At 39.7% G+C, this 26,398-nt stretch overlaps 1 protein-coding gene across 1 annotated transcript in view; it reads right to left on the bottom strand.

Moving 5' to 3' along the window:
* Positions 1-26,398, bottom strand: part of LOC122814381 — a 498,155-nt gene that overhangs the window by 237,762 nt on the left and 233,995 nt on the right. Inside the window, exon 5 of the mRNA XM_044086965.1 lies at positions 10,942-12,378. Coding sequence (XP_043942900.1) covers positions 10,942-12,378 — 1,437 coding nt within the window. The remainder of the gene's footprint in view (positions 1-10,941; positions 12,379-26,398) is intronic.

Raw genomic sequence — 26,398 nt, 5'->3', positions numbered from 1 at the left:
TAATATATCTGTTAATTCTGTTACATCCAGTAGGTCTTCCCCTAGATTACTCTCCTCTTGGCTAAGAATCTCCTCTCTGATCTAGACGTCCAGCACTTCTCCCTCAGCATAGTTCAAACTGGCTTTTCATGTGATTATCCTGATTAAGTTCGAGAAACTTAGCTTTGTCACTTTTGATCATTTTTTTGAATTATCATGTCGGGGGATGTTTCTTGAATTAGAGGCCTTACAAGGAAACCTTCCCTTCTCAAATGCTCTACAAACTCAGTTTCAATTTCATGTTTTTCTTGGACTACTACTGAATGTTTGTTTTACATTTTGCTTCTGTGTTGTTAATCTCTTCTTCATAAAAAAAAAAAACAAAAACTGCTATTTGTGGGTGTCCCTGCTTGTATACATCTTCAAAAATTTTTGAAGTTTCATTGATCATATTTATTAATACAGATTTCTATATATGTAAAAAAAAAAAAAAAAATATATATATATATATATATATATATATATATATATATATATATATATAAAACATTATATTATATTGCACCATACAAAAGCTCATTTTTCCAGATCCCATAACTTTTACTGCATTTTAATTGATTATTTTTACATCCAATAACTGGTTAAGTACAGTCATCAGGCATGAGCCAGACTAGAAAGCAAATTGCAAAGTATTACTTCCGTTTTAATCCTTTCACTGGCTGAATCTTTTTTATTTTTAGACAGTATTTGTTATAAATGTTGCTTTGTTTTCATTTCTTCTGTTTTAAATATTTTTTTTATCCAAGGTATTTGACAATTTTACTGTTGTTAGTGTTCCTTTCTGCTGTAATTTACTTCTTAGCCTCACTATATACCAACTTTATAGAAATACTAGGTTTGCTAAACAGGGCAGCAACACATTATTTTTGTCTCTTACTGCCACCCTTACTGTTTTTAGAACTCTATGTTGGCAGCATTATTTTTTTCATTTTTGTGGACTTCTTAGTTTAACTGGCCACTGAAGAGCCAAAGAAAATATTCATATTCAACTATCTCCATAGCAAGAATGTTACAAACTTAGAAGGATTTTGCACTACATATGGTTCCACACTGGCTGCACTGATTAGGAGTACTTTTACCTTGGGTCTTGTATACACAACCTATATTTTTTATGTTTTTTTTTTCCAAGCTTTATTTTTGTGAAATTTCATTAAAAGACAAGGTCTATCATACAAGGGAACCTGCCAAGGCTTGAAAATTAATTCAGTTCCAACAAATTTCCTTTGATCTCCCCGATTTATTCTCTCATCCTGGAGCCATGCAATCCTACTGATGTTTTGGAAAATATTTAATGAATTCAGTAAATCTGTATATTTTTTCCTGCATTCGAGTATTTTACTGCTGCAAGAGAGTATGCTTTTTTACAAAAACACTTACTGCACTCAAAGCATTTATATTTCCTTCTTATTTTTTCCAATTTCTCAAAATATTTAAGGTTTTAATACTCAGAAAAAGGGTCTGTTACTGTCAAAGTCAGGTACAGTAAAAGATCATGAATCTGATTAATCCAGGTGTTATGGTATTTATCTGTTTCTGAACTCTGAATGCTATGCATTTCTACAATTTGTGCAGCAGTATTCATTATATTTTACTGTAAATCTGTTGCTAACAATTTTTTGTAGGTGCTGGACTTGTGTTTTCACAAGTGCTTTTATAGTGTTTTCAACATTCTCCTGTTTTTCAGTTTGTTGCACTTTTTTTCAACATGTTTCCTTGCTTCTTTTTGTTACAGTGATACTAAACAGTTCTGAATCTGGTCCATTGACTTGTTTGTGGAACTCAAAAGTTCACGGTCTCTTAGCTTTTTTTTCTGGAATGCAGAACAGGAAAAAAAAATGTATCTGTTTACCTTGTCCCATTTCCACTGGTTGCTATCAGCTTTGCTCCAGAATTTGTTTGCCACAAAACTGTACTATATTCAGAGTGGCCTTGTTGCAACCGTTTTTGTAGCCACTTTCTGAGACTCATTCAAAGAAATGTAGCCATCTCCTTATTTAACATCCCCCGAACTCTCTTCATTTATTTATTGATGTTTCACTCTCTTCACTACTAAGTACAACTTTTTACTGTCTGGAACTGTGTCCAGTTGTTCTACAGCATTTGGGATTTCCTTTCTTTGTTTCCTTCAGAAAGATCTTTGAAAAGGTGTTAGGTTTTATATATATTTATGCATTTTACATTTTACCTATTATAGCTATTATACATAAAATTATTTGTACTGATGTTCAGGGTATAATCATATTAATTCTAGAGAACTTGTAACGTTTTTATTTATGTGTGCTACTGTACCAAATCATTCTGCTTCTCAATGTATTTACAAGTCCTTAGATCATAAACAGTGCAATAAAAAATTTGAATCTGAAAGTGGAGATAAAATCCGTTTTGCTTTAGTCTTTGATCTTTACAACCACTGGAAATTGCAACAGCCACAACATACCCAGAACCACCACCCTCTGTAGTTTACATGCCATTACCTTGAGTATCAGCATATTAAACTAGAATTTCTTTTAATGGCACAGTTGCTGCTCTTACTACTTGAATTAAACGGGTGTCCTTGATGCTGTCATTTTTGCTTATAGATCTTGACATTTTATAACTTGCTGCTCTCATTAAAAAAGGATAATACAGTGGCTGATTGCAGCTATTTTATTAATGTTACTTTGTTCTTTTTTCTTTAACTACAATATCTATTTTTCCAGCTTCTACTCGTATTAACTGTTGGTACTGGATGAACAGACATGATTGATTTCTTCATTTTCAGTAATTCTTTGTTGTTTATATTTCCTACGTCTCTTAGCTGCCTGTGTAATATAATGCTTCCACTGTCTTCTGTTAACAGCCTTAGCACACTGCAGTGCCTTTCAATAAGAGATCAAAACCATAGTTGGCTCATCCTACTGCCTGCTGCTGGTCTCCACTCTGATGTCCTGATGCCCCTCATCTCTTAAGTTGTGTAGAAAAAAAAAAAAAAAACTGTTAATCCCTCAATTTTGGCATTCCAAGCCTGATTCATCTCCCACCTCTGCCCACTCAAACTCCAAGCTGTTGAGCAAGAAAAACTCAATTAAAACATTCTTGCTTTTAAGAACTGTACCAAGCGGCTTGCTACAACTTACCACAGAAGAAGCACTGAAATGCATTTCTGCATTGGCATTCAGAAATGCTGATACACATCCTGACTGATCCCCCCTAACTCTTTGCACCTGGGACACCTGCCCCACACAAGATATAGATCGGATACATATCCTCAGCCATAAGCATAGTGCAGCCTGCAACAGGCTGTGTAAGTTTTGCAGTGTAGAACCTAAATTTGCATTTATCTTATACTTTTTGATAGATTTTATGAACCATAATATATGTAGTTCACTATACAGAGTTACCATGCCAAACATTTTATTTTTGGTTAAAATGCCCTTCTCCTTAGCCATTCATGTGTAGCTCTTTATTAACATGCAGCTAGTCCAGTTGTCTATGTATTCCACTGTAACTGTGGGATATATTGTTGTGTTCTCTTTTCTTTTGGTCAGTTTTCTTTATTCTTTACTATGAGTTTCTGATACTGTAGCAGATCATTCTTGTGTGCAAAGCACTTACTACTTTCAGTAAATTTATATGATTGTTTACGCTTCTAATTTTTCCATATGTTTTGGGTTTCTAATATTGTGATGGGAATGGACCCCATTCCTTAGCCAGGGTTTGATTACTGTTTATAAAATTAGTATTACTTGTCTTTGGTGTTGGCCAGAAGTGTTTTTCCCAGTGCCAGCAATGGACCCAGAACGGTCTCCTTCTGCAGTTGATATGGGGTTAGATGCATGGGAAGTGCATTTAAATATACACAAAAATTACTTTATTAGCCCACTTACTCCTACTACTGTTGAAACAGTCTGGATGCCTTTATCTCATGGAGCTCTCGTTTGTGCATACAAATCCTGGTATTTTACGACTTTGTGAACCTCAGTACATAAGGCAATACAATCCCCAGTACAACAGACTTGGCACATTATTTGTCTTTCAGTAAAAAGACAGTCACCTACGAGTCTACTGCAACCAGGAAAAGCAATATTGTTTGCAGCTCTGTAATGCAGAACCTACATTTGTCTGTTTGTGCCACTTTTTCTTTAGACTTTGTAAGCAGGCATGTACATAACCCACTATTCTGGGTTGCCATTGCTAGGCATTCATCTTCTTCTTTAAATCCACCTCTCTTTACCCATTTGTGTGTCAAATCTTGATCAACATTTGGCTGTTACAGAAGTTCTCTATAGTCAATTGTGGTCTTTCCAGTTTTCATTTCTTTTCTTCAGGTCTTTTTCTTTATACTGTTTTTTTTTTTTGGCACTTTCATTTTCTGATTCTCATCTTGTCACTTCAGCTCACGTGTGCAGAGAATGATGCTACTGAGGACATCTAAGATGTAGGAAACATTTACTGCATTCAGTAAACTTATATGGGTTCTCTCTGGTGTCAGCAAGTTTATGGCAAACACTAAATAGTGAAGGGAAATGCTTCCTCCATTCAATACATTCATAAGGGTTCACTAATTTTGACAAATGTTGATTTTTTTAATATTGTTAACAGGAATGGGCTTCATTTCAAAGTCTGAGCACAGCTAAAGTTCATGAAATTAATACTGTTTCAGTCTTTGATGTATGCAAAGGGCAACCCTGCTCAGTACTCACAATGGACCCAGAAATACCTCCTTCTGCAGTTCTTACGGAGTTACCTGTATTGATAACACAATTATTCGTGAATGGAAATTATTTTTTGTTAGCTTGATGCTCTAATTACTACTGGAACTATCTAGGTATCCTTGCTCCAAATAGCTTTAGTTTTTTTGCTCCCAGGTCCTGATATTTTATAACTTCACATTGTTAAGTACGCAACACACACAGCAGCCCACCAGTCTTGAACTCAAGGGGCTTGGGCCCAGGGGCTGGATGAGGCTGAGTCTGCTGATCCAAATGCTAAACGAATAGCGACTTAAAAATATCAGAATCAATCAGGCATTCTAAACAAAAGTCAGGGTACTATATACAATTATCAAACCATGGGATGGGTAAGGACAATCACAAAAAATAGAAAGGGGCTAGGCTCAAAATGGCCCTTAAGGGCAGCTAGCCTAGTATTTACCTATGAAAATAGACACACACACACACACACACACACACACACACACACACACACACACACACACACACAGAGAGAGACAGAGAGAGAGAGACAGAGACACGCACACAGACAGACACGCGCACACAGACAGACACGCGCACACAGACAGACACGCGCACACAGACAGACACACGCACACAGACAGACACACGCACACAGACAGACACACGCACACAGACAGACACACGCACACAGACAGACACACGCACACAGACAGACACGCACACAGACAGACACGCACACAGACAGACACGCACACAGACAGACACGCACACAGACAGACACGCACACAGACAGACACGCACACAGACAGACACGCACACAGACAGACACGCACACAGACAGACAATTGGGTGGTTCATACTACTCTATATTTTATAAACCAAGCGAGTGAATCACTTAATATATGAAGTATGCTGCTTCATACACCAAGTGATTTGCACCTTGTACAGACAAGCAAAAAGTCACTTGGGAAATGAAATAAAACAAGCAGAAGTATGAGATTGCTTTGTGGGGTAACCACTCTCATACTGCAACTTTCTTGAACTCAAGCAGATCAATAGCAGAAGTGCTTGTAAAAGCAGACCACTAGCAGAAGTGCTTGTAAAAGCAGACCACTAGCAGAAGTGCTTGTAATCCATATACTTCTGCTATTGCACTGTTAAGATAATCAAGATAACTATGGAAACCTGTGCTAAGAAGGTAAGTTAATTAGAGATAGGAGCTGCTACAGACAATCCAATCTTGTATTTGTCTCTATGATTTGGATAAACAACAGGATCAGACTTTTAATGAAAGCAGGCTGGATTTGTACAAAGCTTTGATTAATGGGATGCATCTGTCCTGTCGAGTTAGAGACCAATGGTGTAGTCATTGTGTGTATCCATTTCAATAATTAACGTTGTTTGTCCTGTTTCTTCATCAGATACAACATCTGATTATCTTGCTTCTATGTTCTTAACTTTTGATACTGGACAGTCCTGATGTGATCATTACTACAATTTTAATAACTCTTTGTGATTCATGCTGCTAATGCTTCTCAGACATGTATATTTTAATACTTACAACTGTCTGCATTGTAACAATCTTGCCATATTTTATGGCTTTCAGTATACATGTCCTCATCTGTAGCCAAGCCACAACCAGCAACATGTGCAACTGTTTCCAGCCCTATACCGTGAAACCTACATGTTTCCGTCTTTCCCAGGTTTTCTATAGACATTTTGAATAGACCATGCATGCAGTCAATTGTCTTGCTCTGCCATTATTAGCCTTTCAACTTTTAATTTTAAATTATACTCTCATTAGCTTTTCAGGCATCAAATCTTGGTCAACACCTGTCAGGATAATCTTGGGCTTTCTAATTTTATATTTTTTGATAAATATTTTTATATTCTTTCTTTAGGTTTTAGTACTTTCTGATGTTACATATTTTCTTTGTACTCCTGAGTTGATTTCCACACTCATACCCTTCTAAAGTACTTCTGTTATTCTAAGTAAGGACATGTTCTCAGACTTCTCTTAACAATTTAAAGCTTTTCTAAGTTTGGATAAGATGATGTTAGCAAATGGGTATTCAGTATGACAATTTGTAGACCTACATAAATTCAGTTTCAAAAAGGCCCGTGTCATCTTCAGACCGAGGCATATGATTTTGCTATGCAATGCTTTTTGTATACCGTTTCATATGCAACTTTGTTGTTTTCCTGTGCAACTGCTTCAACACTGTTTGGGGCGAGTCAATTATGTGAAAGCTGTAGGGAAGAACAGTGAGGGGAAACGGACTTGAATCATTCTGGAAGTCAAGTCAGTTTCCAGTATCTATTTTTGTTTTCTTAATATTCCTTAATAAACTGTATTCTAATTTGTTCATGTGGCAACAACCCTTCACCTATACCCTGATATTTACACATTCCTTATTGCATTTTTTCATGCTGCTTTCCTTGCCTAGGATAGCACTTTCTTGATGCTTTCAGTTTCCCTGTTGCAAATGTTGTTTTGAGACATTAATCAAGGCCAAATGTCATTCTTTGCTCATCTGAAGAAGTTTTAACCCTTTACAGTTGTACTTTAGTTTACTTGTTAAATGATCTGCATAGTTTAAAAAAAAAAAAAAAAAAAAAAAAAAAGAGCTAAGAGGTCATTTAGCAAGAGTGTTTCTTTGTAGTCAACTTGTAGCCATAGCCTTGTCTTTTAGGTAAAAAGCTTAATGTGTTGGAAGCAAGGCAATACAGCAATAACAATGAAAAAAATAATTCTCGAAAACACATTACTGAATATTTACACTATACCTCTCTATAAAAGCTTTGTTTAGTAACAGATGATTGTTGGTTCCATATGATTTTATTACATGTTTATCTAAACTTTAAATTCAGCATCCGTTGTAGTACACAATGTACATGATTTTTGGAAAGTAAATTACTGGTCAACAGTTCTTACGGTAGGCTGCAGATTCGCATTTTGGGAGAAGTATAACATTTCCCATCGTTAGCCATGCTAGCATCTGCTCAAGATGTGCACATAAGAAGCCATTTTTTTTACTGAGGGTTAATCATGGTGCAGCTATATCAATACAGTTTATCCATATGTTGGTGGGTGTAGCATTTCATCCCGGGCTATGCATACGTTGGTGGGTATAGCATTTCAGCCAGGGCTTTAGTATTTTAGAAGTCTTTCTTAATTTTGTTTCAGTTTCCCCGGATTTTACCTCATTCTATTTGGCATCCTATGTATTAACTATTCTGGCAGTTTTTCCTCCGGTCATCTACTTGACATCCTCATGTTTAACAGGATCCTTTTTCTCCAGGATTTCCAAACTTTTTTTTATTTTGGGTGGTGTTAATATTTTCTTTCACAGTTTCCAAAAAAAAAAAAAAAAATGGGTCATCAATGAATTGTTTTACAATTTTTATTTATATTTCTCTGTATCCTTCCCAACTCTTCTACTAGCAACGTTTTTATTTTATTATTGGACAACACAAATTCTATTTTAATTACAACTTGAACGTCAATCCTAGATGTTAAGGCAGATATACGTGTAGAGGTCTGATGTAAATTTAAGTGCTCCTTCTCTGTGAAACACCTACTACATTCCGTACATTTGTATGGTTTATTGCTTTTTAATTTCTCCAAATGTTTTGGGTTTCTAATATTATGACAAGACTAGACCTCATTCCTAAGTCAGGGTATGATTAGAGTTCATCAAATTAGCACTGTTTCAGTTTTTTCTGTTAATCAAGACTATATTAATCAGAAACTGTAATGTGCCCAGAATTGTCTCTGTCTACAATTCATTCGGGGTTACATGTATTGGTGACATATTTAAGCTGGTGTCTTTCGGCTTTTTGGGGTTTTGGTTAGGGGTCACCACAGCGGAACTCCGGTCCGCTAATGATTGGCAGTTGATTTTTACATGCCGAATTGCCTGCCCTGACGCACAACCTTCAACGAAGGTACGCCCATTCACGCACGTCTCCACACAGAAGACCCACTAGCTGAGAATCGAACAGGACGTCTTACTGTGAGGCGACAACGCTACCGCAGCACCACCACCGCAGTCTGGTGACATATTTAAGTATGTTCCTAAATTTTGTTAGACCTGTTGCTCCTACTGCTACTATTAGAACAGTCAGATTTTTTTTTCTTCCACATTGCTCTCATTTCTGATGGTGGCAAATCCTGGTATTTTGACTGTGTTTGGATGAATACTGCAATGACTGGATGTAAGCAATTTCAATGATCAATGCTAGTTTTGTCTTTTCTTCATGGACTATTGTATCTGGTTTTCTCTCATCTGTTTTTGAACTGTTGGTAACGGGTACTCGCATGTGTTATAATGTCATCATTCTCTGTAATGGTTTGGGGATCATGTTTTCAATGACTCTCTACTTCTACAATGGAACAGTTTTGCCACATTGTTGTGCCGTTCAGTATACTGACCCTTAGCCAAGACTATATAACACCCAGCAACAAGATATGTGACTATATCCAGTTCTGCTTTTCATAAGCTGCATCTGTCTTTCTCAGACATTTTCAATGAACTTTGTAAACCAATGTATATGTAAAACACTTCCTGGGCAACCATTATTAGCCTTTCATCTCTTGGTTTCACTTCACCTCTCCTTAACCATTCTTGCATCAAATCTTGGTCAAAATGAAGTTGTTCCAGGGGATCTCTGTCCTTGCCACTACACTTGTGGCTTTTCCAATTTTTTCTTACTAGTCTGATCCTTTTCCTTACATTCTTTTGTGTTTTAGGCACATTCAGCTGCCGTCTAGTTCTGGTTTGATTTCCATTCCCATTTGATACCGAAATGTTTCTGCTAAACAAAGCAAAGAGGTCATCTTAAGACTTTTTCATATTATAAAACGTTCACTACTTTTGGATCTGATGAGGTGAGGAGATACATATGCATTCCCACAACTGCAGATTTATATATGCAATCAATTCTGAGGAGGCCCATACCTCCTTCAAAGAGAACAATACATAGCCTTGATATACAATGATTTTTTTATATAATCACTTAAGCATAAAGCATTTGCATGTTTTCATGCTGGTTTGATCCAATACTTTTTGGGGTTAATCACCCCAAAAGTGTAGGTTAGAACAAGATCAAATAGATTTATAGCTTTTGAGTTTTCCTCCTAGATGTCAAAGCCATTTTCAATATTAGTTTTCATCTTCTGAAGTATTCCTTAAAGAGCTTTATTTTCATTTGTTCATGTTTTATTGCAGTCCATCTATTCCAAAATATTTATACTCTCCTTCTGCTCAAGTTCCCTTACATCACATTACTATCCTAGGTTGATTTCCTCTTGGTACTGCAGCTTTCCTCCTTCAAATTTTGCACATTTATCAAGACATTCACAGATCATTTGAGAAAGTTTTAACCACTTCAAGTTGTGCTTTCAAATCCTCACTGACAAGCTATACAGTTTCAAGTCTTCCACAAAAAGTAGATGAAAAGTCTTTAGACAAATGCTGGTTTTGGGGGAGCCAAACTGTAACTATAGCCTAATCTGTTAAGTAAGGCAGATAAATGGGTTATGGGCAAGACAAAATAGCAGAGGTGATGAAGAATCACCATGGACTATCACCCTTTGAATTCTTATCTTTGGGATAATAATTTGCACTTTGTCACTACTTAACTTCAAAGCAGTTTGCTTCATGGTCATTAATATAATTGATCAATGCAGGGTGTGTTTTGTACATCTGTAAGCAGTTCTTTATTCATGAACGTGGGATGCTGACATATATTTTCTTGTAATCTATTCATGCCATACATGGATTCTTCCCCTTTTTCACCTCTTTGTTTTGGTTTTATTTAGCTACAAATGATCTTTTGCTTCATATGACTTTGTTACTTTTTTGTTCTGTTGCCATAATTGAATTGTTTTCTAAATGACTACAAACTTTGTCTGCATCAGTTCTAGTATATAATTTGCATATTGTCAGAAGGTAGGTTATTGGTCTATAGAACTTAGAATGGACTGCAGTTTCACTCAGGAAGTGTATCATTTTTTTCCTGCTGTTAACCAGGCTGGTATTTGTCCCGAATGCACAAAAAAGTAATTCTTACTTAGGGCTAAATCTTTATGTAAAAATAATAATACCTTTAGCCAGAAGTTAGGTACTGCTTCTGGGCCTAGGGTTTTCCAGTTAGGAATGTTTTTTTAATTTTGTCTGAATTTCTATGGCCATTACTTCTTCCCATTTCATATCCCTACATTAGTCGTCCTTAGTGTTTGTTTTATTACTCCCCATGTGATACCGCTGATGGAGTTTTAAGTGTTCCTTTCGCGTAAAACATTTACTGCAGTCAGGACATTTATATGGTTTATTCCCTGTGTGACAGCTCTGGTGACGCGTTAGGTATCCCTTAAATGCAAAGCATTTACTGCATTCAGTACATTTATACGGTTTCTCACCCGAGTGAAGGGTTTGATGCTGCTGTAGAGTACTGACAGTTGAGAAGCACTTACTGCATTCAGTACATTTATATGGTCTCTGTCCTGTATGGACAATCTGATGCTTTCGAAGTCCACTGAGCTGTATATAACTTTTACCACATTCAGTACATTTATATGGCTTTTCTCCTGTGTGAATGACAACATGCCTTTGAAGGCTACAGAGATGTGCAAAAGATTTACTGCATTCAGGACATTTATACTGTTTTATCCCTGCATGACAGTTCTGATGGTATTTTAGATGTGCCTTTTGTTTAAAAGACTTGCTGCATTCAGTGCATTTATATGGTTTTGCACCTGTGTGTGTGGCCCGATGAGTATGAAGATTACTGACCCATGCGAAAGACTTATCACATTCATCACATTTGTATGGTTTATTCCCCATGTGACACTTCTGATGGGATTTTAGTTTTCCCTTGCTTGAAAAGCCTTTACCACATTCACTACAGTTATATGGTCTGTCTCCCGTGTGAATGGCATAATGGTACTGAAGACTACTAAGGCATGTGAAACACTTATTGCATTCTGTACATTTATACTGTTTCTTCCATGGGCGAGATCTCGGATGTACTCCTGGACTTTGTACAGTAAAACTTGTGTCACATTCAGAGGTCTTGCTGCGGTAAAGCTGTTCTATAGGGTTTACATGACTGACATGAAGTTTGTATCCCTTCACAGGCTGAGCACACTGCTGCAGGTTCTCTGTCAGGTGATGTTCTGGAGATGTTCCATTGTCAGAGTCAGAGCTTTGGCTGCAGTTATCCTCCGAGGAAAGCAGAGGTCCAGGAGTGCGATGAACCTTGTCATAGTTCTTCACAGGATGAGCACACTGCTGCATGTCCTCAGTCGGGTGATATCCTGGAGATGTTGCACTGTCACTTTCACAGTCCATGCTGCATTTATCTTTTGATTGTAGTGCCACAGAACTGGTATGAAGGTTGTCACAGATATCCAAAGGCTGCGCACACTGCTTCAGTTTTTCTGTTGGGCGATGTAATGAAGATGTTCCATTGTCACATTCAGAGCTCTTGCTGTGGTCACGTCCTGAGTAATGCTTAATTACTGGAGTGGCATTAAGCTTACTGTAGCCTTTCACAGGCTGAAAATATTGCTGCATGCTTTCTGTTGGGTGATATAACTCTGATCTGTCATGTGACGGCTGCTGACTGCATCTCAATTTGAATTCTGTGCTTCCGGTACCTAAAATAGATCATCTGTTAGTATTTCACTGCAAAAGTGAAACAAATAAATCATACATTTTTGTCAATAGCATGCATGTTTAGCCATTTAAAATATAGTCTATGCTACAAAAGTTGTTTGTACATCACTTGTCTCCATAAATTTACACTGTGGGAACCAGTATGTGCAAAAGTATTACAGAGTTTGTAAATTGAATACAACAGGAAAGGTGGGTTCATTTGCACAGATAACTGTGCTTGGGTTACTGTCCTTTCACAATGGTGCATGACCCTGTACTTTTATGATTCACAAAGTGCTTCATACTGCATTCCATGATGTGTGAAGCTCTACACCGGTGCCGATATACTTTATGACTATAGCTAGAACTTTTTATTACAGTTCTTAGCTTTTAAATGGGATAATTTACATTCAATGGTCCTGAATTTGCATCTTATACTGATGTTTTCTTTCTATATTTATCGTCACAAGGCCTGGGTTACAGCTGAAAAGAGACCTTGTGCCAATTCATTTATCAAGTTCTCAAGAAAGTGGTAGTGAGTGGCAGATACTGGCTTGACCATCCTGGGAAGAGACAAGAAGTACAGCCATCTGTAAAGTCTAATTAATAATAACTACAAAAACTATATGTTTCATTGCTTCATAAGCAAAACATTAAATAAGGCAAAAAAATGCATGTACATACAACAAGGTAATAAGCTGCATTTAGACTGAGGGGCACATGATTACCTGACACGAAAGTCATTGCTGTCTACAATTTGAGCTCTCCCTGTATGTATATTTAACTCAAGCTGCATTATTGAAATAGTGACCAGTCTTTAAAGTCTTAGTAGTTTGTGCATTACCTGGATTCAGTGCCAAACAAATTCTAAAACAAACTAAAAAGTGCAAAATTTTATGAGTTAATTCCACACAATGGAACAAATTCAGTGGAAATCCCATGTTCCACAACTGTTCGCTCAGTACAAAATCTAAACATTTACTAGACTTTGTTGACACCTGATATGAAAGATATAGCTTTACCTATTTCTCCATCTTCTGCACATCCAAACTCAGTGCAAGTGATATTTGAAAGTTAGCTTTGACTAATATATATATATATATATATATATATATATATATATATATATATATATATACACACACACACACACACAGAGACACACACACATTTTTTAAGCGCATTTTATTCTATACAACATTCTGAGTTTGACATTCTATGCAATCCCTAGTGCAAGGTACACTTACTACTTAAACACTAATCGTTGGTACAACCATTCTTAACTATTTTTTTATAATAACAACAATAATTGCTTTGTCTTTCGGCTTTTCCCGGTTAGGGGTCGCCACAGAGGAACTCTGGTCTGCTAATGATGGGCAGTAGATTTTTACGTACTGGCTTGCCGGGCCTAATGCACAACCTTCAACGAAGGAACGCCCATTGACGCATGTCGCCACACAGAAGACGCTCTAACTGAGAATCGAACGGGCAACGTCTAACTATGAGGCGACAACGCTACCGCAGCACCACCACCGCAGTTACATAACAATAATAATAAATGATAATAATAATAATAATAATGAACTAGCCTCATGTCTTACAATCAGCTATTACATTTAACTCAACCTTGTTAAGCATGTGAACCCATGTATTACATGAACAATTCCATTTGGGCCTGTTCTCTGAATTATTTTAACATTATTCCTTAAACAAAAACATTTAAACACGCAAGTCAACTATTTACAACACAATTTGAAATCAGGAATAAACTAGGGACCACACTGTTTTATCATCACTAAATTACAAATTTTAACAAGTAGACCATTAATTTCATACCTTGCATTACTGCCTGCTATATTAAACGGAAGTGCTCTGTTTCATGCCAATACCATCCTCAAGCTTAATTTCCATTACAGAATCCAATATAATGATTTTTTTCACCAAGGAGTTTAGTTTCTGAACACTAATAATTCTCAGTTTCATATTTTTATCTCATCATTGTTTTTAGCTCTTATTAATGAGTTATCTTTGTTTTCCATTTTCTGGTTACGTCTTTCTAAGCTGCTATTAACACTGCAGATAACACTTTCACTTCATTATTTTACAAGAGCGGCAATAACACCTCTGTGCAGGAATTAAAGCCTCATCTAAGAGTAAGAGTCACCACATTGCTCAATTTAATAACAGAATACATACTCTCAAGAACCATCACTTCCCCAACATATGCCTGTTTTCTGCGAGGACATTTTTAAGCCTCATAGGGATATAACCTGCCCTGCCTCATAGGGATACAGCCTGCATTACCAGGTTATAATTCATACCACACCTTTTGGCCACCAAACCCGGACCTAAACACTAAAGGTGGAGGCGTGTCCATATTCATTAAGGATATCCACACCTCCAAGCTAGTTGCTCAGCATAATGCATCAGAGATTATCCAAGTTCAACTAACTCTGGTTAAAACCGCAATCCAGATTGTAGCTTGCTACAGAGCCCCCCACCATGTCCCAGGATTCCCACTCCTCTTTTCTTGATACACTGGAAAATATTAAGGTACAACCCAACCCTCTAATAATGGGTGATTTCAACTACCTTACCATTAACTGGGAAAACTACTCATGTACCAACTCTTTTGCTCAACGTTTTCTGGAAATCATCAATTCCAACGCTTTGGATCAACTTATCCACAGCCCCACCAGAGGCAGCAATATCCTAGACCTGGTCATCACCAACATGGGTGACCGGTGTTCCACACCAGAGGTCAGCTCCTTGTTGGTCAGATCCGACCACAAGCTAATCACCCTAGACATCCACATCCCGCTCCCACCCCCCCATTAGGAAAACAACCGTGAAAAATTTCTCCAAAGCCAACTTCACGCTTCTTAAGACAGAAGTGGCAAACCTCATGACACCCATGCAGATGGACAATAGAGGTACGACTGCTGAATCCTACACAAATGCACTTTATAAGCGCTTACACGAGTGCAGGGATCATGCTATCCCTAAGAGAACCAAGATGCTATCCTCCAAAAAAAGGAAGCCAATCTGGTGGTCTTCTGCCATAAACAAACTCTACAACAGAAGAAAGAAACTGTTGCAAAAAAGAGTAAAATCCCACGATTGGAGGAACTCCCTGGTCAGCCTCACTAAGAAGCTGAGATCCCTCATAAAATCCTCCAAAGCTAGTTATGAAAACAAAATTGCCACTGATTCTAAAGACAACCACAAAGCATTCTATAGCTATGTTAAAAATCTCAATGGCAACACTCAGATATGCTCTGAGTTATAGCACAATGACACTAAATATACAGAACCAACTGATATTGCCAACATCCTGGCAGATAGGTTCAGTGCTAACTTTACCCCCCTCTCACCCCCTAAAGGGCCCATCTTTATACCGGAAGAATGCAAAGTTCTTGTAATCACAGCTGCACAGGTAAAAACTTCACTCTCCAAAGCCAAGAACACAGCATCCATGGGACCTGACAACATCCCAGGCTGCCTTCTACATGAACTACAGAATGAAATGGCACCCCACCTAAGTACCATGTTCAATCATAGCCTCACCTCAGGCTTTGTGCCCATTGAATGGCGCACTGCGACAGTTATCCCGCTCCACAAATGAGGGGCCACAACAGACCCCGGGAACTACCGCCCCATTAGCCTGACGAGCCCCGTCTGCAAGGCCATGGAACGTATCATCATGGAACTCATAAACCAAGACATTGGAGATCTCCAAACCCTGGACCCCTCACAGTTTGGTTTTGTAAAAGGCAGATCATGTCTCCTAAACCTGATAGACTTCTTTGAAGTAGTCACCAAGGCTATGAATGAGGGTAAGGTGGTTCACACAGCCTATCTTGATCTCGCCAAGGCGTTCAACACCATCCCCCCACTCTGGAATTATAGACAAACTCACTAAAGTAGGTATAAATCACTATGCCACAAGATGGGTTGCCAACTGGCTTACTGAAAGAACCCACACTGTGAAAGTAGCAGACTCCAAATCAGACTTCAGACCAGTGACAAGTGGAGTACCACAGGGTTCAGTCCTGGGTCCTCTCCTGTTTGGTATCTACTTCTCTGAAGTACAGGCCAACACAGAAGGTCTTTGGATAACTAAATTTGCAGATGACATAATTGAAACTCCTAACTATGTGGACATCCTACAAAAGGGCCTCACTGAGACAGATGCCTGGTGTCAAAGACGTGGTCTCAATCTCAATGCCAAAAAGTGCACTGTCATCCCCTTTGGTAAAAATTCTGTACCCATGAACTACCACATAGGCAGTAGTCTACTTAACACCGAAAGTGTGATAAGAGACCTTGGGACACAGGTGGACAGTAGTCTCTCCTTTGATAATCACATCGCCAAAGTGGTCAGGAAATCCTTCTACATACAACACCTCATCACAAAAGGTTTCTCATCCAGAAAAAAAGAGAGGTCATTGTTCCCCTCTACTCATCACTCATTAGACCCATTATAGAGTACAACACCCCTTTTGGTATGTACCTCACAAGACATCTACAACAACTGGAAAGGCCGCAAAAATACCTCACAAAGAGGATTACTGGCCTCAAACAGATGCCTTACGCAGACAGTCTCAAAAAACTCCAGCTTTACTCTGTCGCATATTGCCTACTCAGAGGCGATCTCTGCCTAACATACAAAGCTATGTCAAACCCAGAGCTGTTGGACATACTCCACTTAAAGAAATCCCAATCCCTCCGAGCTACACGCTCTAGGGACTTAAACCTTGTCACCACAATAAACAGAACATGCTGGAGGGATAGATTCCTGTCCCAGAGACTTCCCATACTCTGGAACAGACTACCTATGTCAAACAGAGCTCCTCATTAGCACTCTTCATGAAAAATCTTGATGATTGGATGGGTAATAGGAAATTCACCCCGGGGATCACTTCTGTGGTTCTGCTCGACAGGGGTACAGGAAAATAATTTTCTTGGGTGGCGGAAGCCAGGGTACATTTTTGGCTAGGCTTGTATAGGCTATGGCCAATAGCCTAGTACCTACCTATGAACCTATAAAAATATTTTTGCAAATACTTTCATGCAAAAATTCTAATTTTTCTATATTTAGTTGCATATTTGGAGATAAAGTCCATTGAACATGTGGGAGAAACAGACAAATGTAGGTTTTATAAAACAGGATTGGAAACAGTTGCCCACCTTGTTGCTGGTTGTGACATACTAACGGCAGGAGGACTGTATACTGAAAGGCATGATAATGTGGCACGACTGTTGCACTGGGGATTGTGCAAACATTGTAGTACTGAAGTGGCCGAAAAACACTGGAAACATGAGCCACAAAGCATCACAGAAAATGATGAAGTTTATGTCACATGGGATCACCCATTACCAACAGTTCAAAAGACAGATGCTAGAATACCGGACATAGTGGTCCATGAAAAGAAGACAAAAGTAGCATTGATCACTGAAATCACCAAACCCAGTGACTACAGTGTCGTACTGAGACACAAAGTCATAAAATATCAGGATCTGCAGGCAGAAATGAGAGCAATGAGGAAGAAAGATACCCAGACAGTTCCAATAGTAGCAGGAGCAATGGGTCTTATAAAAAAGAAAGAATCTACAATCATATTTAGATACGTTACCAATACATGTAACCCCATATGGACTGCAGGAGGAGTCATTACTGGGCACAATGCGGGTGCTGTGAAGAGCACTTTGGGCTGAGATCAAAGACAAACAATACTAATTTCACAAACTTTAATCCTATTTTGACTTTTGACGGTATTACAAACCCAAAAGATTTGGAGAAATTAAAACAGGTATAAAAATATTTCTGCAAATATTTTAATTCAAAAATTCTAATTTTTCTATATTAGTTGAATATTTAGAGATAAGACTTAGTTCCACCACTGATCATCTCTCTATCTCTACTGAGTTGTTCATTACATGTTTTTAATTCTATATAACATTATCTCCTCAAATCTAATACTGCCTTATATGCTCGACTTATTATTGTTTTTGGTCTTCCATTTTATTTATTTATACTTTGTTGACCTGGTACTTCCCACTAGGCTTGTGACCTCTTTTCAGAGCACAGCCAAGGTGGTATTTATACCACAAGGGGAAATCTGGCCAGAGCACCAGAGAACTTCCCCTACTTTTTCCTCTTTGCAGCTCTTAGATTGAACAGGAGGGCTGGTATCGCAGAAAGGAAAAGAAATAACAGAAGCAGCATGGACAAGAGGAAAAACTATGGAGAGTTTGGAGGTAGAAAAATAAGAATTTGGAGAATCAGAGAGCAGATAAAGACTCCTGTATAGCAGATTATACAAATAAGCAATATTTAGCTGTCTCAATGGAGAAAGGCAGAGAGTACATTTGACTGTTACAGACAACTAAACTGGTGTCAGGCAGGCTTGCGGACAGGGTTGCCAGATTTCCAGCACCCCAGGTAGGGACAAAAAAGAAGGTCTCTCACGGCAAGTGAAGACAAAAAAAAAAAGGTCTTTAATGCGGAACAGAGTTCCACATTAAAGAACTGAGCTCCTGAGCTCACTCAGTAGCTCTGCACTAAACACGGAGCTTCTCGTGTTTAATGCATTGCAGTTCCGCATTCAACACGAGAAGCTCCGTTTTAGCGATTTTTGATTGGCCCGTATACCGGCATATGGGCCAATCAAATATCGCTAAACACGGAGCTTCTCGTGTTTAATGCGGAACACAAGAAGCTCTGTATTTAGCAATTTTTGATTGGCCCGTATGCCAGGTATACGGGACAATCAAAAAACAAACAAAGCGGAGGCTGGCCAGGATTTAAACCGGCAGGGCGGGACTCGGGATCAGGCTGCTGATCTCGGGACAGTCCCGCCCAAATAGGGACGTCTGGCAACCCTGCTTGCGGATGACATTCTGTTGAAAATAATTGAGTGTGATGATCCAGGTGACAGATCTGTTTCATGGGATGAGATGGCACAGCATCTTCTCAGTACTTCCGAAAAAATTATATGGAGAAGGAACCAGGTGATGTGGCAGCAAAGAATGCAGTAGTTAAAACTTATGCAGCAGTAACAGAAAGTAAGAGAGGAAAACAGCAAATTATTTTTAGAGTCCTATTTTGGGGCAACAGAAGATGCAGCAGTTAAAATTTATGCTGCAGTGACAAAAAAAAAAAAAAAAAAGAAAAGAAAGCAGAAACAAACCAAGTAAAACTGTTTTGAAAAAGAACAGAAAGCAAACTGTGAGAATAAGAACAAAAAGAGACAGATACTATTGTACGGGACAATTTGCCAACTATTTTGGAGTTAAAGCTCAAGAAATTCAGTCTTAAACATATAGGGAACCTATAAATCTGAGGAACTGATAAAATTTCTGGAACCGTGTGATAAAAAGGATATCTATCTGTGCAACATTTATTTCCTGGTAGTAATGTAAATGTTAAAAAAATGTTACTTTGCGGTTTAGAACTGACGAAGTAGAAGATGATGATTAAAATCCATGCAGGGCTTGTGTAAAGCTATTGATAGTACTGTGAAAGGTAGAGATGAGAGAAACTTATGGAATAGAGGGTGGAGATTGGAGGCTGCTTTGAAATGGGGAAATATGGGACTTACAAGATGCCTGCACATTGAGGAAAACCTTAATTTCAACCTCCCCCAGTGTGAAAACAGAAACTCAGAAGAGAGAGAGACAAACTTCAGTAACTGGCTAGTAAATGAACTGTCTGGATGCCAGTAAAAAAGAAATTCAGAGAAACTGAAAGAAAATCAATCACAAAAGGCAAGGAAGAAAACACTGAATGGGAAGACTTCTGCAGCTGTTCAGCAAATAGGGCTTGCAAGACCTGACTTCCACTAACCTAGAGGAAACAATAAGTCAAATGTACTCCAAGCCGAGTAAAATACATGAACCACTAGTGCAGTTTATCAACTCAAACAAGAGAAGCTTTAAACAGATATTCAGATGAGTTGATAAAACTGCAAAAATCAGAGGTCAAAATGAAGAAAATGCTGGCTGAATATCAGACTGCTCAAGAAATTTAGAAGTTATGTACTCACCATAACGTTCCACCTGAGTAGGTACTTCATTTGTCTGCAACCTGTGGGTCTCGGATCCGACCGGCAGCTTTCCAAGCTTCAAGATCCGAGCTCCTAGCTCCTCCCCTCTACCCACAATCCCCTGTCACCACCACACTACCTCAGATCGGTTTTGCTGTATCACCTGAAAAACCTGTAATAAACAGGTTCAGATATTCTCAAGAATCATAAAAGATCCTAGAAACCCGATACAGGTTAGGGGGATGGCAGGGGGGGGGGGGATGGTTGCAGACAAATGAAGTACCTACTCAGATGGAACGTTATGGTGAGTACTAACTTCTAAATCTGAAGTAGTTACTTCATTTGTTCTGCAACCTGTGGGACAGAGTCCCCAGCTACCTAAACAAAGAAACCTGGGTGGTCTATGGAAGGATATTCCGAAGCACCGCGGAGCCAAAGGACGCCCTGCTTCTAGATATCATGTCCAGCTTATAATGAGAAATAAATGTATGAGCAGAAGACCAAGTGGCTGCTGAACATATGTCGTCCAACGGCATCCTGGACCAGAAGGCTGCAGAAGTTGTGATGGACCATGTGGAATGTGCACGAATTTTAAATGGGGTTGTTTTGCCCGATGCCTTATAAGCCTGAGAAATACATTGACAAATCCAGTTAGCCAGTGTCACTTTGGATATAGGTTTTCCCATGGATGAAGGAGCAAATGACACAAACAGTTGATCAGCCTTACGAACGTCTTTGGTCCTGTGCAGGTAAAAACGCAACTGTCTATGTACATCTAGTGTATGCAAAGTACAGTTGTGTACACCTACCATAAATGTAGATGTTAGAGTTTCTTCACTGTTGCAGTCATGACTGTAGGGTTCTCCCCTGCCGTCAGGCAGTCCTCGGTCGGCCAGAATCCCAACGTCTGGGTCCGGCGTCGGCTGTTCAACCATGCTCCCGGACGGAGCGCCAGGAGTACAAAGCTGACAGCCGACTCCATCTTCTCCAGTTTTTCTTGCCCCAGATGTCAGGAGTCCCAAAATGAGAAAGGTCCCATATCCTTTGCAAATACACCTCAGAAGAATGGTGAAAAAAGGAACCACACAAAAGTAAAAATAAGAGGGGACAGGAGGGAGGGAAACCCAGACTGCAACAGTGAAGACACTCAAACATCTACATTTATGGTAGGTGTACACAACTTTACTATGTTCATCATGTTTCACTGTTGCAGTCATGACTGTAGGGTAGAATCCCAAAGCTGAAAGAAAGGGAGGTGGTCATAAAGAAGGAGGGGCAGCTAAAAGGCCCTGCAAGACTGCAGAGGCAAAGCCTGCCCTAGACTTAGAGTAGAGAGGTAGATTGTAGTGCTTAGAAAAAGTATGCACTGAACTCCAAGTTGCAGCTTCCAAAATGTCTTTGGTAGGAACTCCCCTGAGGAAGGCCGCAGAAGTGGCAGCAGCTCTGGTGGAATGAGTCAGTATACTCCCTGGGATTTGCTTTCCACGGTGTGAATAACAAAATCTGATTCCATGAGCAATCCATTTAGAAATGGTCTGTTTTGAAATGGCTTTACCTTGGGAACTTGAAGCATAAGAAACAAACAATTGTTCTGACTTTCTGTTGTCCTTGGTTCTGTCCAGGTAAAAACGTAGTTGTCTGTGTACATCCAAGGAATGTAAGATCCTTTCCCCTTTATTTGAGGAGTGGGAGAAAAAGTTGGCAAGTGGATAGTTTGATTTAAAGCCACTTTGGAAACCACCTTAGGCATGAAGGTAGGATTAATCCTCAAAGACACCCTGTCTTGATGAAAAATAATATAAGGTTCCACAGCCATAAGAGCTTGCAACTCTTGAAACTCTCCTGGCAGAGGTTAGGGCCAACAGGATAGCTGTCTTCCAAGATAAAAACTTGATGTCAGAAGAGGCAGCAGGCTCAAAAGGAAGCAAGGTTAGTTTTTCCAAAACATAGTTGAGATCCCAAGCAGGAATGGGAGGAGATCTAGGAGGTCTTAAATTCTTAGCTCCTCTGAGAAACTGGTCTCATGAGCTGATGGGAAAAGATTGGAGGGTCTGTATTATAATGAGCAGAAATAGCAGAGGCATGTATCTTAATGGAAGAGAAAGAGAGACCCTTATGTAAGAGATCTGTCAAAGTAAAATTGAAGGAATGTTCGGAAGAAGAGGATCAGAATCCTGAGCCTGCATCCAGGAACAAAATCTTTTCCATTTTCCTGCATAAGATTTTCTAGTGCTAGGACGTCTAGCTTCTAAAATGACATCCATAACCTACTTGGGTAGGAAAGAAGAAATCAAAGGCCCTCGTTTAACCAGGCCGCCAGGCTGAGAGTTCTGACATGAGAGTGTAGAACCTGACCCTGATGTTGGGACAGAAGGTTCGGAGACTGAGGTAAAACCCAAGGGGGCTCCAGACACAGGTTTTTTAGAGTTGGGTACCAAAATTGTCGAGGCCAATTTGGGGCCAGCAAGATTATCATCTTGGGCTTGTCCTTTTTTATCTTTAATAATACCCGTGGAAGAAGAGGAAGAGGCGGAAAGGCATATTCCGAGAGGTTCCTCCAACTGAATGATAGGGCATCCACTTTCCAAGCTTCTTTGTGAAAAGTCCTGGTGCAAAAATTCTGTAGTTGATGATTGAGATGGGATGTAAAGAGGTCTATGTGAGGACATCCCCAGACTGCTGTTATCATCCTGAATATTTTGGTGTCCAGCATCCACTCGTGTGGATCCGAAAGGTTTCTGCTCAGACTGTCTGCCAGGAAGTTTTGCTTCCCTGGTAGAAACTAAGCTTGAAGGTCCAGATTGCAAGCTAGAGCTGTGTTCCATAGATCCATGGCTAGTCTGCAAAGGGGGTAGGAATGAGGTCCCCCTTGCTTGTTTATGTACCACATAACTGTGGTGTTGTCTGTCCGTATTAGTAGTTGTCCTGGTTGTAGAAGATTCCTGAAGGCCATTAGAGCTTTCTGAATGGCTAACATTTCCTTTAAATTGATATGCAGGTGCTTCTGATCCTTTGTCCAAAGGCCCTGCAGACAAGTTGCCCTAAAAATGGGCTCCCCAAGCATAATCCGAGGCGTCCGTGGTTAGAATCTGAGTGGCAGGAGGCAGACAGAAGGGTTTCCCTTTGTTTAGAGTGCATGCCCTGGACCACCAAAGAAATTCCTTTTGAAGGCAAGGCAGGACGGAGATCAGTACGTCTAAACTGTAGCAATGCTGAGACCATACACTGTATTTTCCTCATGTGTAGTCTTGCATATGGTACGAGAAGGATGCAGGATGCCATGTAACCCAAAGCCTGCAGGAATCTCCTTGCAGATAGCGGAGTTAAAGTTGCCAAGGTTTGAAAGTTGAAGCTAGCTGTAATTGTTTTTCGGATGTCAGAAATGCCATCTGGGTCATGGTGTTTAGAAGAGCACCCAGAAAAGTTATCTGCTGTGAGGGTGTCAAATTTGACTTTTTTTATGTTTACAGAGAATCCCAGGAACTTGAGGAGGTTCTGTACAAACTCTAGATGCTGGAGTAAGACATCCTTGCTGTCTGCCTGAATTAGACAATCGTCCAGATAAGGGTAAACTTGAATTCCCTTGAGTCTGCAGTAAGCTACTACTGGAGCCAGGCATTTGGTGAAGACCCTGGGCGCAGTAGACAATCCAAAGGGTAGCGCAGAGAATTGAAAGTGCCTCGATCCGGCCTTGAACCTGAGGTATTTTCTGCGTTCCTGCCTGATGGGAATGTGTAAATATGCCTCCTTTAAATCCAAAGTTACCATCCACGCATCTTTGGATAGCATTGGAAGTAGCTGCTGTAGAGTAAGCATCTTGAATTTTGGAATCTCTAGAAAGGTGTTCAAGACTGACAGATCCAGAATGGGTCTCCATGAGTTTTGCTTCCTGAGGACTAGAAAGAGCCTTGAGTAAAAACCTTGTCCCATCTCTGAAAGTGGAACCAGTTATATGGCTTTCATAGCCAAAAGAGCTTCCACCTTGTTTAAGACCTCTGTCCACTGATGTTTTGGAAGGTCTGGCCATCCGCTTGGCCTTGGCAGGGTATGAAAATGGAATTTGTAACCTCTTAAAACCACATCCAGAACCCACTTGTCTTGGGTTATACGAGTCCAATTCTGAAAAAAGAGAGAGTTTTCCTCCGAGAGGGGCTTCCAGGCAAGAAGTTCCTGCAGCCCAACAGAGGGAGTCATTGAGTTTGTTTCCTATGAGTTTGTGACCTATCCTCTCCTCCCCTAGGGGTGGAAGCAGTCCACCGTCTTGGTCTATAAGAAGCTTGCGTTTGAGGCCTTCCTCTGGAGCGTCTATATCTACCCCTCTGAGGCCTGTCTGAAGTGGGAAAGGACCAATTTTTAGGAGGCCAATTCCTGCTAAATCTTGGTGGCTGTACTTGTAAGAAATCTTTAACTGTTTGCATGGATTTCGCCTTATCCTCCATCTTTTTAATCACCTCTTCAGCTTTTGATCCAAACAAAACATTATGCTGAACAGGAGCATCCAATAATTTAGCTTTTACTTGTTCTGGCAAATTTTGTTCCTTTAGCCATGCATGCCTTCTAATGACTGTGCCGGAGGCAGCAGCCCTACAAGAAGCCTCCAAAACATCAAATCCACAGTGTAAACCATGTTTCCCAACTTGTTCAGTGGCATGCAATAAGTCATGTAATTCCTTATCATCTGCACAGGCAGAAATGGAAGTAAGCTTTTGTTTTAAAACAGACAAGAGAAATTGCTGGTATTTCAGCATATGAAACTGACAGTTTAAAGCCCTAATGGACAAAGTAGCAGAAGTGTACACTTTTTTGCCCCATCTTTCTAAAGATCTAGAATCCTTTTCAGTGGGAATGGGGTTTTTGGCAGAAGCGGCCTCAACTCCCTTAGGACCCTGAGAAAAGACCCTGAGAAATGGTTTCAGGGTCAGCAGAAGGGTTCTTGTATAAAAACTGGTGGGAATCAGGAACCCTGTAATATCTATCAGGCTTAACAGGAGCAGGAGGAAAAGAGTCAGGGGTTAAGTTAGCCTCCGAAAAAGCATCATCCACAATATCCAAAACAGGAGTAATAGCCAGGGGTCTATGTTGGGGGAGAAGAAGAAAATCCCTTAGTCTTTTCTTAGATTCCGAATACTCCTGTCCTTCCCAGTGGAAATGTTCCCTCATTTCATGCAAAGTTTCCCCAAAAGAGAAATCCTCAGGGGGAGAAGCTGAAGAAATGGATTCCTCAGCATCAGAATCCTCATAAGGAGGAAAATAATATTCCTGGTCAGAAGAAGAAACTGAAGAAACAGAAGCCTGATCAGAGGAATCATAATAAACATCCTGCCTTGGCCTTTTATCTGGAGGGGGATGTGAACCCCTAATCATAGTAAGTAAATCCTCCGCCATCTTGAGTAACTGTTTCTGTGACTTGGGTGCCGGTTCAGAAGAGGCCTGTGTTGCAGTCTGATTTAGGAGTCGTCTTTGCCTTTGTCTTTGGCTTTGCCTTTGCCTTTATTAGAAGCGGAGTAGGCCTGAAAACCCCTTCGGAAGCCGGTACCTGCACAGCGGCTCCGGACCCATCCGAAGGAGCATTGTCCGAAGGTCCTGCAATAGAAATATTTAAAGGCCTGGTTGGCTCCTCATGAGAGTCCGTTTCGGCCATCGGTACTGAAATGGCCGACAGCAGGTGCTGCAAAAGCGCCTCACTGACTATGCCTGAACCTGAAGCTGGCTCCGCTTGTGCGCTATCATCAGATTTGGACCTCGGAGGCCTGTCTTTATCCTTGCGACGTTTGTGAACTCCGGTAGCCGGAACCGTATCAGACGACATTTTGTAGTTGAAGCGCCTACCGAAGTAATGAAAAGCAAAATCATACCTTCGTTTAAGTGTACGTTGATTGAATCTAGCACAAAACCGACAACTAGCTACGTCGTGGTCAGGGCCTAAGCAAGGAATACAGTAAGAATGAAAATCCTTATGAGGTATTTGCTTCCC

This window comes from Protopterus annectens, chromosome 10.part0 (assembly GCF_019279795.1).
Source record: "Protopterus annectens isolate FY-2018-M chromosome 10.part0, PAN1.0, whole genome shotgun sequence".
NCBI classification, from domain to species: Eukaryota; Metazoa; Chordata; order Ceratodontiformes; family Protopteridae; genus Protopterus; species Protopterus annectens.
Note: the sequence above shows the minus strand (reverse complement) of the source record. Positions and strands in the feature narration are given on the sequence as shown.